Source organism: Camelina sativa, chromosome 19 (genome assembly GCF_000633955.1).
Source record: "Camelina sativa cultivar DH55 chromosome 19, Cs, whole genome shotgun sequence".
NCBI classification, from domain to species: Eukaryota; Viridiplantae; Streptophyta; class Magnoliopsida; order Brassicales; family Brassicaceae; genus Camelina; species Camelina sativa.
This window is the reverse complement of record NC_025703.1, coordinates 9,883,112-9,904,650: the sequence shown is the minus strand read 5'-3', so window position 1 is coordinate 9,904,650 and position 21,539 is coordinate 9,883,112. Positions and strand designations below refer to the sequence as shown.

Sequence of the window (21,539 nt, the reverse complement as noted above, 5' to 3'; positions counted from 1 at the left end):
CCTTCCCAGACATTAGCAACCTTGTAACTATCATTAGTACTAGCAAGATTGTCCCGAGCAATACATATCAGAAATTGAAATGTCTTCCCACAGACAGCCTTAATCTGATCAGGGATCAGAGTAGGATCCATGATCTGCATATTCTATATTTTGTTAAAACATGTATCTTTACTATTAAAAAAACTACCTCTTCAAATGAACCATTTAGTATTTCAGCTGCGGAAACACCCACGATTTTTGATGCCCAACTATCAAACAGGAAAACTTTGGTTTCACCACTCTTGTCCCAAACGTGGACATGTAATTTGTACCTAAAGAGGAATAAATCATCGAATAGGTCAACCAAACAAATATTCTTTTTTTCAAAGTAGCTTACATTTTAGCTAAATTATAATACTTACTTAGGTTCAATCAACGTGGCCCACTCGTTACAGGTTTCACACCTCCACCTTGGTTTGTTTGGTTTCTTGACATCTTCCAATTTAATTGCCAGGTCCTCTTTATCAACCTTCTTATTACACTTTCGACAGCTAATATAGAACCAACCCCAATCTGTATCGATTGCTGATATAGTACATGCGATTCTACATTTTCCTACCTATCAAATTAATATAACATCCTTAAGCATGTACCACATTAATATATTGTTAAGAGTATAAATAAATGTAAATTACCTCTGTTTCAGCAAGTACATCAGCGATCATTTGCAAAGGTAGGTCATTACCACTCTTGCTACCAGACGGATTATAAACTCTCTTTCCACCAGAATTGGTGATGGTTAAAGCCAATTGATCAGCAGGAAGACTATAAAAAAAGAGATATAGTAAATAATAATGAAACATACTAATATTAATAATTTCAACTCTCTTTGAATATACATGTTCTGAAAAGCCTCCATCTCTGGTAGCTGAGGATTGATCATCAAGATCGAAGAATTGAAAGCATTCTCAATGTATCGTTTTTCTGAAATCAAATATAAATATGATACAGTAGTACAAACTATTTTAAAAATACTTACGGTATTAACAAATTAAATATTAAAATATGTTTCGTATTGTTACCTTTGAAGCAGTTTTGTTTAACAAAGCGTAGGAAACACATAACCATACCATCACTTGACTAATTGATAGCACGATCTAAAGCTTCAGCGTAGGTTTCCCATAGAGTATATGATAATCGATTATCCCTATACTAACAATATGAACAAACATAGATTATATTAAAATAGTTTAACGTATAAGCATTGACATCTAAATATTTATCAATAGATTTATAATATTACTCAATGTCTCTTATCTCAAACTCAATTTTCTTCCTGGTAATGTTGTTACGACTTGTGATTTCTTCTATCCCTCCAGAACTGACTACTTGACCAATAACGTCTGTAAATATAGATAATACAATGGTTAATAAATTCATCCTTCTAAAGTAGTAACAAAATATATGTATTTCTAAATTACCTAGCAGCAGATTTTTGTCAAGTTTCCAGCAAGTATACTATCAAACGATGTGAATGATAGGTAGTGATCATCAGATACATTATCAGAAGGAAAAATTGTGGTACCATATATGGTACTGATCTTATACTTTATAAGAGAAGGACGCAAGTAGCCTGTACAGAGATTCAAACCAAAAGTTGATATAACTTTCCAAGTTCCAGGAACCAATTCAGCTTCAAACTTGTTGATATGATCTTTTCTGACAGAAGCTCCTATTTTGTCACCTTAAAAAAAACACTATTAGAATGAATTGATATTATTGTATTAGTAAAAGAATATTAAATCTATACTATTTAAAATACATACAGTTTCGTCAGCCAGAATCAGTTCGATTGATTCACCAACTTTAGCTGTATTCATTCTCCAACTGTGGAGAATTTTAACTTGAATACGCCAAGCATTTTTGTATGGTTTAAGATCTTTCAAGGGAGTGTATGAAAGGGGGATAGCCATCATTTTGTGTAACGAATTAAAGATGTCTTCTTTTAGTATAATATTTCAATAAAAAGTTCTGAATATCTTTATAGTCAAATTATTTAGATTTAGATTTTTCACTAAGAAGTTAAGATTTGATATTTGTAGTATACGCAAAATATAATTACTTCCTTGATTCGTTACAACTGTTAAATGAATATTCCTTTAAAAACTTTTTCGTAAAAGATTAGAGAATAATTTTAATATCGTAAATCAAGCAATTTAGTAAGATTTGGTAAGTTGAATATTCGTTTTCAAAGATTTTAACTGAATCACAAATTTTCCTTTTAAAAGATTATTTGTTATGATATATCTCGGTAATTATGCAATTATCCGAATTTTTGGTAATTGAAATATATGGTTTTAATTTAAATACCTTAAATTACTTGAAATCTGAGTGTTTGCCTCTAACGAATAACTCTGTTTGGTAACGAAAATAACTAATCTTGAATCAAATAATATACAGGATCCGAAAATGATTAATCTGGAGTACAAACAGATCCGCGGATTTTTTTCCTTCTGTTGTCGGATAATTTAGGATCCGCGTCCCGACCCATTAATTTTTTAGTGTTCGATCGAGGGCATAATGGTCATTTGTCTAAATCAAAACTATTAGGTTAATTAAATTAAATTAAGTGATTCTCTAATCATTTTTAATGAAAAACGTACGAAAAGAAAGTCGTCATCTAATTTGAGTATAGTAGATGTAAACAAATACAAAAACAATTAACTTTGAAAGCCAAAGTATCAAACAGAAAAAAACCAAATCCCCCCATTGCTGACAAAGATCGTAGCTTTATAAAATGGGTATTTTCTCCAATCTCCGAGGACCTAAGATTGGATCGACCCATGAAGAAGAATTGCCTGTTGATGTAGCTAATGGCTCTTCTTCTTCTTCTTCCTCTTTCAGGCGTAAAGTTTCGAGCTTTTTGCCAATCTGTGTGGCTCTCGTTGTTATCATCGAGATCGGGTTTCTGTCTCGCCTCGATAACGCTACTTTGGTCGATACCTTGACCGGTTTTTTCACCAAGTCGTCGTCTGGTTTGAAGGTTGGGTCTGGAATTGAGCAATGCGAGGAGTGGTTGGAGAGAGTGGATTCAGTGACTTACTCTAGAGATTTCAGTAAAGATCCCATCTTTATCTCTGGTAGTGATAAGGTTTGCCACAGAATCATTTCTTCTCTTATGATCAAATTATGAATGTCTCAACTTTCTTAGTAGGTCAAGAGGATTACAATGCTGTGATTGTGATAAAAATTTAGACTTTGCTTGCTAACTAGCTGTTAGATGGTCATAGTGTGTGAGTCCATGGAATGAGCAAAATTTGTTCTTCTCATGTGTGGTTTTGCCAGTAGTTATACGCATTGATGTTGATACAATGATTCTTTCTTCTGAATGAGATAGCAGAGAACAAGTATTGTGGTCCAAATGATGGAGGATGAGCTTTTTATGAGTGGGTTATTGACTTCATTCCTCCTTAATTGTAGGACTACCAATCGTGTTCTGTTCATTGTGCAATGGGATTCAGTTCAGATAAGAAACCGGATGCGGCTTTTGGATTAGGTCATCAACATGGAACACTCAGTATAATCCGTTCCATGGAATCAGCACAGTACTACCAAGAGAACGATCTTGCTCATGCACGACGGTGGGTAAGCACAATGTTTAAACAAGATGTTATACTTTTTTGCAGGACATGTAGAAAACTCCGTAAAAAGTGACTTTTGTATCTATTTTGTTGTTCATCAGGAAGGGTTATGATATTGTGATGACAACTAGTCTGTCATCAGATGTTCCTGTTGGATACTTTTCATGGGCGGAATATGATATTATGGCTCCAGTGCAACCAAAGACCGAGAAAGCTCTTGCAGCAGCTTTTATTTCCAAATGTGCGGCTCGCAATGTCAGGATTCAAGCTCTTGAAGCCTTAATGGCGGCGAATGTTAAGATTGATTCTTATGGTGGTTGTCACCGGAACAGAGATGGGAGAGGTATGTAATGTGCCTTGCTAGTGAGATGTTCTGTGTCTAACCATATCAAGTCTTTGAACCAATACTTTACGAAAAATTCATGACAGTGGAGAAGGTTGAAGCTCTTAAGCATTACAAGTTCAGTCTAGCTTTTGAGAACACCAACGAGGAGGATTATGTCACAGAGAAGTTCTTCCAATCTCTAGTCGCTGGTATAGATAGATCTCTTTCTCTCTCTCTCTCTGCTGATCTTGCAAAGTGTATTATTATCATGTCAATTGATGAACGGATATATGTAAATTCATCATATGTGTGAGCATTGAAGCTCCCTCTTGTTTTCTATTTCTGATTAGCAATAACTGATCGATTTCTTCGTATTAGGATCTGTCCCTGTGGTCGTTGGAGCTCCAAATATAGAAGAATTTGCACCTTCTCCGGACTCATTCCTTCACATAAAGCAGATGGATGATGTCAAGTCAGTTGCAAAGAAAATGAAGTATCTTGCGGATAACCCAGACGCCTATAATCAGACGCTAAGGTGTGGTAATATGTAAGCATTTTCCGGAATGAAAACGAAAGATGAACATGTTTAGACATATTGAAAAGCTCTGTTTTTGTAGATGGAAACACGAAGGCCCTTCAGATTCTTTTAAGGCACTTGTTGATATGGCTGCTGTACACTTTTCTTGTCGTCTCTGCATATTCGTGGCTACAAAGATCCGGGAGCAAGAAGAGAAGGGCCTTGAGTTTAAGAAACGACCTTGCAAATGCACTAGAGGCTCAGAGACAGTTTACCATTTGTATGTTAGAGAAAGAGGCCGGTTTGATATGGAATCCATCTTCTTAAAGTAAGCCAGTATTAATCCGCTTGTTCATCTCTTAAACGAAACCATGAAAATCACTTCAAGGACAATGTTTGGTACAATACTTATGATGTGTGACAGGGATGGGAATCTGACTTTGGAAGCCCTGAAATCTGCGATTATCTCAAAGTTCAAGTCTCAGAGACATGAGCCAATATGGAAGAAGGAGAGACCCGCAAGCTTAAGAGGAGACGGTGAGCTTAGAGTACACGGGATATACCCGCTTGGTTTGACTCAAAGACAAGCCCTTTACAACTTCAAATTCGAAGGAAACTCAAGTCTTAGTACTCACATACAGAGTAACCCTTGTGCCAAACTGGAAGTTGTCTTCGTTTAAATTATATGCATACCCCAGTTTAGAATAAACCAAAGTTTATTTTCATGTTTTGTGATACCAGCTTTGATTGTAGTTTGTCACACGGAGGATTAGGGAATGTGTACATATATATATATATATATATATATAACATTTTTTTACTTGTCTTATTGGGTACACTACACATATGTTCAAGAGTAGTCGGATGAACCACAAAGGACACAAACATTTTCAGGTCAGCTTTAACTGATTTACAGATACTGCTTGGATCTTGTATTTGATTGACATGTTTTTTTTTTTCTTTTTTTTTTTTTTCTGATTTTACAACATTTTATTTGAAAGCAAAGAAATCTTTCATAATCGGATACAAGTCATGATGATATGGAATGGAAGTGGGAAAATATATAAATCAGATTTGTTTCTCTTACATTGACAGAGAATCCACTGTCTGATTTGCCTCGAGCATGATCTTTGACTAAAGTCTTTTTAGGATGCTGCTCCATCATCTTTCTTTTTTTTGTCTCATATTATTGAGTCATTTACACTAACTTATGTAAATGTGTCTTATCTTACATATCAATCGACTTGTGTGGAGAATTTAAGTAAGGGGTGAACTGTAAGCACTACTAGTTTGTTTAGGTATTTTTAGTTTTACACACTACTTAGTGATGGATATCGAATAATTACAACGTAAACTTAATGTAAATGACTTGATGTAACAAATTTTGCAGAAGTAGTTTGTTAATAAACTAGTCTAAGAGAATGTCAGGCAAGTACACATTTGATTTTTTTTTTAAACTCGACGACGATTCTTTTATTGATTTTAGGATAAATTTTAAAATGTAATTACTAATCACTAAGCAAATGACCTTAAATGTTTCAACTAATTTAACTAACACATAACTATGAGTCTTATATGACTAGCTTTTTTTTATTTATAAATACGACAACAAATATTTTACATTGGATTCCTGATATAGTTTTATGACTTCTTAAAAGATTTTTGAACTTCTCTTATAAATTATCAAGCACGTAAAAAAGATGTCGCTATATTTTTTTTACGCATAATATATATAGAATTGTAGCATCTTATATTCTATTTTACTATAGTGATATATTTTTTTCGTATTCGATTTTACTTGTAGTGAATCTATGTGAAAAAATGAAACACAAGTTTGAAAGAGATAATATAATAAACTAGACATGAGTGGAGTAGAGTATTGGAATATAGTGGAAAATATACTTATGTCCATATACGTAATATTGTAATATTCCTAATAGAGATTAGGAAGTTCTTTTATCTTGGTTCTCAAGTTACTCTCTTTGTATATATACATGTTGTAATCGTCTAAGATGAATAATACAAATCATTCAGTTTATCTTCCCCCTCTAGTTTCTACATGGTATCAGAGCCAAAAACTTAAAATTTCTTCTTGGTTTCTAGTTTCTTTCTTTCTAAGTTTCTCTGTTTCTTTTTGTCTCAGTTTCTCTGTTTCGTATTCATCTTTGTTTCTGGTTTCTTTGTTGGTCGTTTGTTATCATGGGTGATGAAAAAGCTGTTGTTGCGGCTAAGGCCTCTGACTCTACCGGAGTCACGCCTTATACCTTGTTTTCTTCTGACAATCCTGGATCTATGATCTCTTCGGTGATGTTGAGTGGAGAAAATTATTCCGAGTGGGCAACCGAGATGTTCAATGCTCTTCGGGCCAAACGGAAGATTGGGTTTATTGATGGTACAATTCGTAAACCAAAGGAGGAAGGATCCGAGATGGAGTCTTGGACAAGTGTTAATTCAATGGTTGTGGGGTGGTTACGAACGTCAATCACTCCTCATGTAAGATCAACTGTGTCGTTTATTGATGCTGCAGCAGAGTTGTGGGAGAGTTTGAAGAACCGTTTCTCTGTGGGGAACAAGGTTCGTATTCATCAGCTGGTGTCTCAGCTGAGTTCGTGTAAACAAGGAGGACAGTCCGTCATGGACTACTATGGTCGTCTTGTGAACCTATGGGACGAACTGCAGAGGTATCGTCATCTGCCAGTGTGCACGTGTGGAGCTGCTGCTAAAATCGCAAAAGACAGAGAAGATGAAAAGGTTCACCAATTCGTTATGGGACTTGATGAATCTAGATTTGGTAATGTGATCTGTCAGATCATTGATGCTGATCCATTGTCAGATTTGACACAAGCTTATGCCAAAGCCATTCGTGAGGAGCAGCGACTTGCAGCAAAGAAGAAAGAACAACAATATGATGTTGTCGGTTTTGTGGCTCGACGAGAAACACAGCCGGAGTCGGTTCCTTCGTTGGTCACTAATGAAGCAGTTGAAGCTTCTAGTTTTGTTACACGATCGAGGCTCTCTTCGAATTTTTCCCAAGGTAACAACAAAAACAGAGAGCGTTCTTTGCTCTGTTCTCACTGTGGACGGTCAGGACATAGGAAAGATTATTGTTGGGAGTTAGTTGGATACCCAGAATGGTGGTCGGATCGGAACAAAGGTGGGCGCGGGTCTGTTCGTGGAGGTAGAAGTTCGCCTTCAGGGAGAGCTGGTCGTGGCTCCAACTTTGTTGCGTCTGGTCGAGGTCGTGGATATGCCACCGTTGCTCATGCTACAAGTCCTCATGCCTCGACTTACCCTGTTTTTACATCTGAGCAATGGCAGGCTATAAGTACGATGGCTTTGGAGAAAACAAGTCAAAACACAGATAAACTTTCTGGTAAGATATTTTCTGGTAGAATACATGAGGATTTGATACTTGATACTGGAGCATCTCATCACATGACAGGAAATCTTAAGTTGCTAGTAGATATACAGTCTATTCCGTTGTGTTCCGTGGGCTTTGCGGACGGAAGCAAAACAGTGTCGAAGAGTATGGGTGTACTTCATGTTTCAGATCGAATTGTCTTGGACAATGTTCTATATGTTCCTGACCTCAATTGTTCACTTATTTCTGTTTCACAACTGCTTAAACAACTTGGCGGAATGGCATTGTTTACTGATACTCTTTGTGTGTTATAGGACCGTTTTTCGAAGACTCTGATTGGAGCCGGGGTTGAACGTGATGGGGTTTACTATTTTAAGGATGTTGCTGGAATACAAGTCAACAAGGTTGGAGTGAAGTGTGATGAAAGTTTGTGGCACCGTAGGCTAGGACATCCGGCAGTTTCAGTTCTTTCTCATTTACCGCAAAATACTGGTGTTTTTAATTTAGCTAAACCTAGTCCTTGTGACATGTGTTGTAGGGCTAAGCAAACAAGAGAATTTTTTTTTGAGAGAAATTCATGTTGATGTTTGGGGTCCCTATCGCGTTTCTGCATCGTGTGGAGCGGTGTATTTTTTTACCATTATTGATGATTTCTCTAGAGCGGTATGGACACATCTCTTACTTGAGAAGTCCAAAGTTCGTCAAGTTTTGGAAAATTTGTGTGCCTATGCCACTAGACAGTTTGACAAGCAGGTACGTATGGTTCGCAGTGATAATGGCACATAATTTATGTGTCTTGCTTCATTCTTTAAGAGTAATGGCATTATTCATCAAACGTCCTGCGTTGACACTCCACAACAAAATGGACGTGTTGAGAGGAAGCACCGTCACATTTTAAATGTTGCTCGTGCCTTATTGTTCCAAGCAAGTCTTCCTGTTTCGTTTTGGGGAGAAGCGATTTTGACAGCCACATTTTGATTAATAGGACGCCAACGAAGCTACTTCAAAATCGTACTCCATACGAACTTCTTCACAGTAACAAGCCATCCTATGATCATATTAAGTTTTTTCGATCCTTGTGTTATTCTCATCGTCGGTCTCGGGATAAAGACAAATTTGGAGAATATAGTCGTCGGTGTGTTTTTGTTGGTTATCCGTTTGGCAAGAAAGGTTGGAAAGTATATGATCTCGAGTCTAATGAGTTCTTAGTTTCTCGCGATGTATTTTTTCAGGAAGATGTGTTCCCATTTGCGGTGATGAATAGTGATACGGAGAATTCAACTAGTTTGCATCATATTGACAATATTGATGATGATTGGGTGGTTAATTTGGTCCCTACATTTGAGGACAGGGGGAGTTTCGAAATGATGAGCCGGTAGACACGGCGGTTCCGGCTCCAGCCTCGAACACTGATTTAGTTGTGCTGGATGATCCTGTCGACTCTACTTCCGCTGTTCAAATTGTTCCTCCTGCTGTGTTGACACCGGTTGTGACTGATAGTACTCACAATCAACCTATTGTTGCTGATGAGTTGGGCAGAGGTAAACGTGCAAAAACCTCGTCGGTTAAATTGAAAGACTATGTGTCTTATTCTGTTCATCGTATTGAAGAAACCCATCACGCTTCCCCCGACTCTAACTCAGTGTCTTCATCAACGGTTCCAGGTACACAAACTCCATACCCTCTCACGAATTATATTTGTGATGATAATTTCTCTCCTTCTCACCAAGTGTTTTTAGCGGCTGTTGTTGCCGGTGTTGAACCAACCTTGTTTAAACAAGCAATGCAAGATCCGCGGTGGACAAATGTTGTTGGTACCGAGATTGATGCTATGGAAGCAACACATACATGGGGTGTGGTTGACTTACCTCCCGACAAAGAAGCAATCGATAACAAGTGGGTTTTTAAGCTCAAGTATCATGCTGATGGTTCGTTGGAACGTTATAAAGCTCGGTTAGTTGCTTGTGGGAATTGACAGGTCGAGGGTGAAGACTATAACGAGATTTGCTCCCTTAGTCAAGATGACTACGGTTAGAAGTTTATTACGTATTGTTGCGGCTAAGAATTGGGAAGGTCATCAAATGGATGTCCATAACGCATTCTTACATGGGGATTTAGAGGAAGAAGTTTATATGAAATTACCAATGGGTTTTCGTCATTCTTCTCCAAATAAAGTATGTCGTTTGCACAAGTCTATTTATGGGCTTAAACAGGCTCCACGTTGTTGGTTTGCTAAGCTTCGTTCTGCGTTGGTCAAGTTTGGGTTCGTGCAGTCATATGAAGATTATTCTCTTTTTACATACTCGAAAGGTGATGTTGAGCTTCGAGTACTTATCTACGTTGATGATCTTTTGATTTGTGGAAATCACTCTCATATGATTAAGAGTTTTAAAGAATATTTGGGCCGTTGTTTTCACATGAAGGATTTAGGTAAAGCCAAATATTTTCTTGGTAATGAGATTGCTCTTAATCGTGAGGGTTTTTATCTTTCTCAAAGAAAGTATGTTCTTGATATTGTTTCCAAGACTGGTCTCCTCGGTTCTCAGCCCTCGCCAATTCCGATTGAAGAGAATCATAAGTTGGGGATAAGCAAAAGTGATTTCTTACCCAATCCTGAGGTGTATAGATGACTCGTTGGTCGCCTCATTTATCTACTTATGACTCGGCCTGAATTGTCCTATGCTGTTCAGCTTCCGTCTCAGTTTATGAAAACGCCACGGGTTGATCATTTAGAAGCCGCATATCGTGTTGTACAGTATCTGAAAGGGACTCCGGGTCAAGGTATTCTCTTGAGTTCAGACTCTGATTTGACTCTTACTGCCTATTGTGATTCTGATTACAACTCATGTCCATTTTCCCGACGATCGTTGAGTGGTTTTGTTATGTTTCTTGGTGGATCCCCTGTTTCGTGGAAAACTAAAAAGCAAGATAAGGTTTTGCACTCGTCCGCTGAAGCTGAGTATTGGTCTATGCGAAATGCTTTGCAAGAAATCTTATGGCTCCAAAAGTTGTTTGCTGATTTGGGTTGTTCTCAATCTCAGTCTGTTCGTTTGTTTTGTGATAGTCAAGCTGCTATCCATATCTCCTCAAATCCGGTGTTTCATGAGCGTACTAAACATATTGAATCTGATTGTCACGCAGTACGTGATGCCGTTCAAGATGGGATGCTCACCATGGTACATGTCAATACACATAATCAACTTGCTGATATCTTTACCAAGGCGTTGGGACGTATTCCGTTTGAAAGGTTATCATTCAAGTTAGGCATTTGTGATTTTCATGCTCCAACTTGAAGAAGAGTATTGGAATATAGAGGAAAATATACTTATGTCTATATATAGAATATTGTAATATTCTCTAATAGAGATTAAGAAGTTCTCTTATCTTGGTTCCCAAGTTACTCTCTTTGTATATATACATGTTGTAATCGTCTAAGATGAATAATACAAATCATTCAGTTTATCTTGCCCCTCTAGTTTCTACATAGAGCGAAGAGAGTTACAAATTTGGCAATGATTTTGGGTTTACTCTTTTCTTCTTCTTCTCTCCTTTTTGTTTCAAATCTAATCTTATAATTTTATTTTTCATAACTTTTTCTTAATTTTTTTATATTTTATTCCAAGCTCTTTAAAGATATTCCAGTTCTTGCTTATACCAAAAGTGGCTAAAACCCGTTAAATCTCCATCTAATTACTGTCTTAATTTTTCTGAAAATTAATATGAATCCAAAAATAATTAAAATATAAGACCAATGACATACTTGAAACATGCTCCTGTGATCATGTTTCAACCAAAGCTTGTAGTATCTTTATCAGAAGTGATATAGTTATATATTCACTTATAGACTTATAGTACATTGGATGATCACTTTTAATTGTTCGACTATTATGAACCGAACACATGTCTTCAAACTATATACAATAGTTTTGGTGTGTTGAATCGATCAGTGGGAATATTAGTGTTAACCTAATCACGTTATCTATCAGCATGTGCTTATAACTTTTTTTTAACACCTACATCTTTTACAACGATTCGATGTTTGTATATCTATCGAATTTGTAAGCATTGCATAGATTAATATATTTTACAAAGTATGGATATTAAAGAAAGTAAAATTAAGATAATAGAGGAAGAGCCGTACAGAAATGGATCAAGAAAGATGAGTGAAAAAGAGAGAATAATTAAAAGGAGAAGTTTCAATGTCATGCTGTGCAAAGTCTATAAACGATTTGGAGTGTCTATGAGTCATCCCTCTCTTGTGCTCCATTGTAAACCTCCCAATCATTACCCACACTCACTTTATCTCTATATATGTGAGTATATACTCTCTATTTAAATACAACATCATAAACACTGTACATAAGGATGTGTATCGCAAGAAAAAGGAAAGGAGGCATTATTGATCATTAAAGGTATGGTGTATAAGAAGCAATGTAAAGTTTTGTATGTTTTCTCTCCATGCGTGATCTCAAGAAATATCTACGTCTTTTTTCCTACTTTAGAACTGGGTAATATTATGAAAACCCTTAATAGAAAACAGAAAATAGAAAAGAAAAAAGGGTTTACTCGTGTCACTACCTTGCATGTCAAGTACTATGATGCTCTAACAATTATAATCATTAACGATTATTTGTCGTTGATTTAATAATTACAAAAATCTAAAAGGACTTGGGGAAAGAGAAAGAGCGCACTTATATACATGTGGAGCCAAGGTCAAAGAACTGCAATTTTATTAATTGCAATTTTTTTTTTAATGGCATATTGATTATAACTTTGAAAAGAGTCAGTTTACCCACAAACACACAATTCTATTCTATATATGACCTTTTCTCCACTAATAAGTGAACAATTCTCAATTAGTTAAATTGTTTTAGTGTAATGGTTGGTCTCAAATATTAGCTTGTAGTATAGATTTTTGGTACCGCTTCAACCCGATTATGAAGAATATTGAATTAGTACGATCTTTTTGAAAGTTTTCATGCACAAACTTATAAAGAATTAAAGAGTGCATAACTGTAAAAGATTATAGAAATGAATCTTAAACCACTTTTTTTATTCCACGCAGATTTTGAAAGGTTATCGAGCTTACTAAATCTAGAGTACATCTATAGCCAAAGAGTTTTGGGTCGATACATCTAATGCACATCCAACTCAAAATCTCATATACATATCGATACCAAATGAGTTTTGGGTCGAAGCCGATAACCTCCTTCGACCGGATAACATAAACGGTTTATATTATATAGATGACATTACTCAAGAACTTGAAATAATAAAGATAACATCATATTAATAACATTTACATATTGCATTGTTATATGTTAATCATATTTCGTCTATCACACATGATATTGTCTACTATATAGTCGTCTATATATAGAAGATATAACCTAAACATATTGTATGTAGAAAAGAAAAAAAAAATGTTTGCCGTTGCGTTATGGAAGACTCCAGATCCGACCAACTAAAAAATAACAAGAAGTTAAAAATGTCTTCCACTTTGTCCTTTGTTCTGTTGTGTTGTGTCCATACACACGACGACCCTTGAGAATTAGATGATCCCCAAAACAGTAACACTCTTTATTTTAGTTTTATTTTTTTTGGCTAACGACGAATTACCTGATGTCATCCCGAGAGTGCGTCTCACGCACCTTGACCAGCTTCCACGTGTCTGTTATGCTCCGTACGGTTGTAGGAGCTGGTCGGACCCATTTGTTCACCGGAGACGACGGACAGAGGTTCCCGCCAGCTTATGGTAAAATGACCAAAGTCACAAGTCACAGCTGAGCTGTATTGCATATTAACGAAGGGGATGAGTGAGTCCCACTTTGTGTCACGTCATCACGTGAACACAAATGCGCCGACTCCACTGGATTGCTCCTCTCTTCTCCCCTCTCCCGCAAACACACAAAAAAAATATATTTCCTTTTTCGTTGATTTTTTCTTTCTTTTTTTAGATCACCCAATTGACGGCAACTACCCTTCACCACTATTTTATTTTTCTGGCTGCCATCGTTTTAGTTTTATTTTTCTAAAAATTCCAAAATTACGACAAAAAAATCTTATCATCCAGATTTCCAAAGTATAAGTGTGATACAACTTTTTAAAAATTATATGCATGACAATAGTCTATTACGTACGTAACTCAAAATATGAGTAGACGAAAGTGAATTGTTCATAATCTTGAATGATCTGATTCGGGGTTTATTGTCATGTACGACAATAATATTAAATGATCTTGAATAACGTTTTTAGTATCATAATTGTTAAAATAGTATATCATGTACTCGGTACTCCAATAATACTATAGTTACCAATCAAAGAGCACTTTCATATTGGAAACACTCTGTTTAAGCATCATATTGGTAAAACTATTTTGAAAAATATAAAGTGAATATATTGACTTTCAAATAATTCATCTAAAAAAAATTGGTTGGTCTCTTCATAATATTATTCTTGTAAGGATACATCAATTAATACAACCTGTTACGTTGGGCAATTTACGAATTGTACATGAAACAATATATTATGAAATTTTATTTTTGTTAATTTGTGATAAACGTTAGCCTATAGGTTCATATCAGACGGAGACAATAGGTAAGTGTAAGGCACCGCCACCGACCTTTGTCCTCATAAGTCCATTTCATTTACCCTCGTAATATTTTCGTATTTAAACTTTATATGATTCCGACAAATGCGTCACCTCTCATTTGATCATATGATCATACATTTATTCATCTAAATATATATCTACTAGTCTTAAAAATATCATAACTATTTTTTCATACTAAAAGTTCCAAACCTTTCGGAAGACCTAAGAATTACATTCAGATTACTATTTCTTGGGCATAATTAAAGATACATATATTGCAATATTAGTCATTGATATAATTAACAGGATGCAAAAATTTGATTTTTGACATTTATATGTAATTTGTTGGTTTTCGATGTGTCACAAGTATTAAGTTCAAATTCGACATGACTAATGTAACTCATATTGACTAAGATTATTTAAATGAAGATTCGTCGGCTTCAAATATTTAAAACTCGAACAAAAAAGAAACTACTAGATCAATCACTAAAGCATATATGATACGCAATTTGGGACATCGATTTTAGGTTATGTTACTAAAAATGGCAAAACCCTCCTAGAATTGGATTATGCCTTGTAAGGAAATACTTTGTCACGAGCAATGGCCTGTTCTTTTCTTAGATCTAGATATGTAAACTTCAAAAGTATATTGATGGCTAACTTGACATCCCTTATTCAATTTGTATTCTACTTAATATAAGACTCCCGTAAATGTTATAGATATTATGTAAAGCAGATATATGTGGCTAGATCTATATGTTAAAGTACCAGAACGTTCGAGTGCAAACATAAAAGTAAACAAAACACAAGCTTTATTAACGGGTTCGGATAATATACATCTTCGGGACCATGTCCAGAATTCATTATCTAGAAGTAGAACTTCAATAACACCATCAACGGATCTCTCTATCTTATTGATGGGCCGATGCTACACACCTTGTGTGCATCTCTCAAGAATATCAAAAGCACGCACCTCTTTATGAAACGCTCTCTTGATATTTATAACAATGGTTCAACCCTAGAGTTGACAATTTTCCTATTCTAAACCGGTAAACTAACATATTTAGATAACTCCTAAATAGAATTAATCTTAATTCTATAACTCGGTAGAATTAGTATAACTTGCACCTCAAGCTATCTTTAAGCTTATGCCAATATTATGTAGAAGAAACTAGAAACGTTAAACGCATCAATTCAATTAGTTAGAAGTACATTTTAATGTCATTTTTCAAATATCCTTGCTATAGAAGCTATAAAAGATGCGTATTTCTTTCGAATTCTCCAAACAAATTACCATTTTGATAAATAATGCCGACATGCCGTTGATCAAATTGTATGCAAAACGTTCATTGGGTATTAGCCAATGCCTTCCATTTATTCTCGGAATGAAATGGTCCAACAATATTGTGTTCCCACTACAAGCTAAATTAGTCATGAACAGAGACCTAGTAACAATTTATGAAGCTGCTTCTTATTTAATTGATATATACAATTTTAAAAATTATCAAAGAGTTCACGATAATTAAAAAAGTCTACAATTGCCACCTAAAGTTTATCAGATGGACTCGATCGTGGGTCTTCCTTTATATCTATAATTCACAATGTATTAAGTCGTCCAAATCACCAATCTTTCATCCAATCACATAAATTCTATTAGACAAGGGTCACAAAATTCCCAGCTACAGTTTCTTGCAAATGATTTGAATATTCTCTCATGCCGCATTAATGACCAAATCCATGTATGTAGAGATAACCATAGAAGAACATTAAACACTGGACCATTCCACTATATCTATGACAAAGCACTTCAGTGCGGAGAATGCATCAAGATATCCACATTCGACCTTCTTTAGGCTCACCTAGATTTGTTTCATATTTTACTATTCCTGTCGGGATATTATTTCAACTGATTCGTGCATGACGCGAAAATTACAAAGCAACAAGATAGAGATAGCATATAATGATAATTAATAAACAGTATGTTAGAAGTAGGAAGAAGAGGTGAAAAGGTAATACAGTAACATTTTTTATATCAAAAAGGTAATAACATTTAAATACTACTATAGAGTTATCATCTATTGTATGTAGTAAGTGAGATAGAGACTAGAGAGATCTATTTTTATTGGGTCAACCGAGATAGAGAAACTTATGTTTTATCAACTGAAAGGAGTGAAGGACTTATAGATCCGACTCGATTTTTCTGGATCTCAAATTTACCACCTTCTGACTTTTTCATTGGAAATTAGCACTGACACAGCGAAGGAGTTTTGTGAACAAATTCATGCGAAACCCAAAACATGTCTTTTTCCTAGTTTTCATTTATTTTTTTGGGCAAGAAATTCTATTTTTTTTTTCATTTAAATTTTGAATTGTATACTGTCAGATTTAGAATTATGGTGTGATATATTGACCGTATTTAACTAGTAGTCTATAATTGTTCATTTTTATTTTTTCTTTCAAAATGAAGTAACACCAAAAAAAAAAAAAAAACTTTAAGAACTTACTATTCTTATTCGTAATTTTTAACAACACGTATATATTCTAACACATGAATATTTTTTCTCTATATGATATATATACCTCTTCTGCAAAAAAAAAAAACAATTGAATAGAAAATGCTTTTATATTAAAAATATATTTGCATTAATATAATACTACGGAACATGAACTTTTTAGTTATAGCTAAATTACACTGCTCATTACCTTGAAAACTAAGGCAGTATATAATAACTAAAATCGCGATTTCTAGCACCCTATTAATTATTATTCTTGTAAGAAACCAAAACAAATTGAAATAATAAAGTTGTCTATATTCTTCTACAATAAATAAGAATCGACAAGATCTAAATTTAGATTTATTCAGCTTTTTCGCCTGAGAAGCCAAAACTGTGAACAGATAGCAGTCGTCATCTATTTTTTACGTTTGGATGAAATAAAACAAAACAAAACAAAAATAAAGAATATATAAAATATGTAATCCAAAAATTTGTCTTTATTTAATTATTCCACAATTTTCTCTGTGTATATATACCCCACCTCTCTCTTATGTAGTTGTGTGTGTGTTTTGATCCATATTTCTTCTTCTTCCTCCTCCTCTTTCAGATTTCAAAATTTTTTTCATCCTTCAAAACATTCAATCATCAACGGAACATTTACAAATTAAATTGAATATGGTTGAACTTAGGTTCTTTGTTATACCAAGCTTCATCTTGGCTTGCTTGCTTTTGGTAAGAGTGATTGTTTCAAACAAGAATAAGAACAGTAGATGTAAGCTTCCTCCTGGTTCCATGGGATGGCCATACTTAGGAGAGACTCTACAACTCTACTCACAAGACCCCAGTGTTTTCTTCACTTTCAAGCAAAAGAGGTAACTTCGAAAGCTTGTCTCTCAAGTTACTTTTCTGTTTATATGCTCTTATATTTATGTTTTATCTTTTGATGTACAGATATGGAGAGATATTCAAAACCCGAATCCTCGGCTATCCTTGCGTGATGTTGGCTAGCCCTGAGGCTGCGAGGTTTGTCCTTGTGAGTCATGCCCATATGTTCAGACCAACTTATCCAAGAAGCAAAGAGAAGCTTATAGGACCCTCTGCGCTCTTCTTCCACCAAGGAGATTATCATTCCCATATAAGGAAACTTGTTCAATCCTCTTTATACCCTGAAACCATCCGTAAACTCATCCCTGATATCGAGCACATTGCCCTTTCTTCCTTACAATCTTGGTCCAATATGGGTATTGTCTCCACCTACCAAGAGATGAAGAAGGTATTTATATGTTCATACGTTATACAGCAACCAAACTCACACAATGCAATTCCTTGATTGACTTTTATCAGGTACTCTCTGAGATATCCTAATACACAACATAACCTTGTCTCTTGCAGTTTGCCTTTGACGTGGGTATTCTAGCCATATTTGGGCATTTGGAGTGTTCTTACAAAGAGATCTTGAAACATAACTACAATATTGTGGAGAAAGGCTACAACTCTTTCCCCATGAGTCTCCCCGGAACATCTTATCACAAAGCTGTCATGGTAATCTCATCTCTCGAACGAAATGAATGAACTTACCTCCGGGCACTAAAAATAATGAACTCCATTAAACTGACTAAAAACTTTTTATAAATAGGCGAGAAAGCGGCTAGAGACAATAGTAAGCGAGATTATATGCGAAAGAAGAGAGAAAAGGGTCCTGCAAACGGACTTGCTCGGTCATCTACTCAACTTCAAGGATGAAAAAGGTCGTGTGCTAACCCAAGAACAGATTGCAGACAACATAATCGGAGTCCTTTTCGCCGCACAAGACACAACTGCTAGTTGCTTAACTTGGATTCTTAAGTACTTACATGATGATCAGAACCTTCTGGAAGCTGTTAAGGTTTGATATATCACATGCATATGATATTTTCCTCTCTTTTGTACATATATACTTAAATTAATCTATGTATGTTCATGATGATTGCAGGCTGAGCAAAGTGCTATATATGAAGAAAACAGTAGAGGGAAGAAACCTTTAACATGGGGACAAACGAGGAATATGCCACTAACATATAAGGTAATTGATAAATCATATAATTAATATTTAGGTTTTGTATATTAAACCACCATATATATTAATATAGAGCTCATGTTTTAATGTTAAATGAAATAGGTTATAGTTGAGAGCTTGAGGATGGCAAGCATCATATCCTTCACATTCAGAGAAGCAGTGGTTGATGTTGAATATAAAGGTACTATAATTAAAAATCATGTCACCTGTACACTACTAGAACATTCTATCTATATAAGCTTTTTTTATTATGATAAAAAACGTGGTGGTCCAAATGCATATAAATCACTAATATTTTTTTTTTGTAACATGCATGTATACAGGATATTTGATACCCAAGGGATGGAAAGTGATGCCACTATTTCGGAATATTCATCACAATCCGAAATATTTTTCAAACCCTGAGGTTTTCGATCCATCTAGATTCGAGGTAAATATTACTATTTAAGAAATTTACATATAAAACTAGATAAGTTTAATTTTGATAAAGATGTAGATAATGTAACGTGTTATAATTGGTGGAAATATATAATTGAAGGTAAATCCGAAGCCGAATACGTTCATGCCGTTTGGAAGTGGAGTTCATGCTTGTCCCGGGAACGAACTCGCCAAGTTACAAATTCTTATATTTCTCCACCATTTAACTTCCAATTTCAGGTATTTTTTTTTCTTTCTTTTCTTCTCTTCCTCACTACTATATAATTTTTAACTTAATTATAATCAGTTAAGTCGTTCTCTCTCTGCAGAATCAGCTTAATTGTCAAAATTTAATAGTAGCACTAGCATATAGTACTCGATCATTAACAATATAATTCTATTACCATCTTAACAACGTGTCAAAAAAACATGATTTTGAAATTTATGATCGTACGCAAAAACACAATAAAGACTTTGCAATAGTAACTTGTCTAAACATGATTAAACACATCACTATTCCTAAAGTACATGACTCAAAAAACATAAGCTTTTCACATGTGATGTACTAATTATGATGATGGTATTTGATTTGTGTATGCAGATGGGAAGTGAAGGTAGGAGAGAAAGGAATACAATACAGTCCATTTCCAATCCCTCAAAACGGCCTTCTCGCTACATTTCATCGTGGACATCCTCTTTAGTTGTTGTTAAAAACCTTCATTGTCTTCTATTACTAATTAATCTTTGTCTTAATTAGCTTAATTTCGATGATTTAAAACCCTTTCCACGTTTTCAAAAATCATTATTGTATTCCTTGGGGGTGTTTCAAGTAACATGTAACAACTATGATAGGTGGAGTAACAAATGTCGATTCCGGTAAATCTAAAATTACCATTCGAAGTTCGAACATGATCATTCTATGATCCTATGTACGGATGTTAATAGTGGGTTTTAACCCAATGGGTACCCGGGACCCATAAAAATTAGAAATCCAAAAATCTGCTTTTTGTGTTAAATTTTTGGGAGTTTTAAATGGTTCGGGTACCCAAATTGAAAAGTCTCATTCGGATTTATCTTATTGGGTTATGGGTACCCACGAGACTTTAAAAATAAAAAATCACATGTGATAAACGACGTCGTTTTTATTTTTTTGGCCGACACTTAGTTTTAGTTAACCCTAAAACTAAAATGCAAAATATGATTATATCATACGACTTTGAGATTTAATTTGACTTTAGTCATGTTTGGTGAAAGAACAATACAAACAAATACACAAACAAATATTATCTATGTTAACAAAACTCTTAAATATATTTGGTATACTTTATCTATATGATATAAGATTATAAATTTTTGAAAATTGTCATAAATATAATAAAATAAACAAAATACATAATATAAATCATATTTGGTACCAAAAAGCTAAAAACACAAAAATACATAATGCAAAATACAAATTACATCTCATAACACAAAAAACATTCGTATATACATGGGTTTACCCACAAAACTAAAAGCCCATTCGGGTTTACCTAGAAGACTTAAAACCCATTTAGGTTTTATGAATTCGGGTTTTTTTGAGTGGGTTTTTTTCGGATTCCGGCCGAGCTGGATTTTTTTACCCACCACAACATCCCTAATCCTATGTTTGGTGGTAAAACGTAAACAAAATCAAAGATTGAGAGACCCACGTGAAGGGAGCAGCCACGACCGCACAAAGCGTGAATGTGAAAAAGAAAGAAGAGAAAAAAATTAGAGGTGTGTGTGTCTATGTGTGAGTGGACTGCGGAAATGACGTGGCTACGAGCATCTTCTCACTTCCATAGACTATGCCACGTGTCGTTAAACTAATTGGCCACCTAGAAAAAAGTTATTCGTCTTTAATAAAATTTTTTAAAAAAAAAACAAAAATTTGGGGTCCGTTTCATCATATCTTCGACTTCGAGCTCGAGGAATGGTCCTCCCTAACATGACAATGGCCTTTGCCTCCCTTTATTATTTTTCTTTTAATAAACTGTAGAAATTTTAGATCTTTTCAAATTTAGGTCTAATTAGAAAACTTAAATTGAAATTGCGTTCCATACATATATAAGAATTAACTTATGTACTGTTAGGCTGTGACTTTTTTTTATACCTACCTAGCTGACACCAAATAC

At 34.9% G+C, this 21,539-nt stretch overlaps 3 protein-coding genes across 3 annotated transcripts; all 3 read left to right on the top strand.

Moving 5' to 3' along the window:
- LOC104765792 (glycoprotein 3-alpha-L-fucosyltransferase A) lies at positions 2,735–5,284 on the top strand. The gene is made up of 7 exons (XM_010489559.2): positions 2,735–3,130; positions 3,460–3,620; positions 3,722–3,963; positions 4,050–4,154; positions 4,324–4,480; positions 4,563–4,790; positions 4,887–5,284. Exons 1-7 carry the CDS (start codon positions 2,777–2,779, stop codon positions 5,140–5,142), a joined length of 1,503 nt encoding a protein of 500 aa, XP_010487861.1. The 5' UTR covers positions 2,735–2,776; the 3' UTR covers positions 5,143–5,284.
- On the top strand, positions 6,587–8,547 carry LOC104765791. The gene is made up of 2 exons (XM_010489558.1): positions 6,587–7,835; positions 8,138–8,547. Exons 1-2 carry the CDS (start codon positions 6,662–6,664, stop codon positions 8,173–8,175), a joined length of 1,212 nt encoding a protein of 403 aa, XP_010487860.1. The 5' UTR covers positions 6,587–6,661; the 3' UTR covers positions 8,176–8,547.
- Positions 17,483–20,196, top strand: LOC104765790 (abscisic acid 8'-hydroxylase 4-like). Its single transcript, XM_010489557.2, has 9 exons — positions 17,483–17,782; positions 17,862–18,183; positions 18,303–18,452; positions 18,547–18,795; positions 18,883–18,972; positions 19,069–19,147; positions 19,290–19,396; positions 19,505–19,623; positions 19,985–20,196. The coding sequence occupies exons 1-9, from the start codon at positions 17,586–17,588 to the stop codon at positions 20,082–20,084; spliced, it is 1,413 nt and encodes a 470-aa protein (XP_010487859.1). The 5' UTR covers positions 17,483–17,585; the 3' UTR covers positions 20,085–20,196.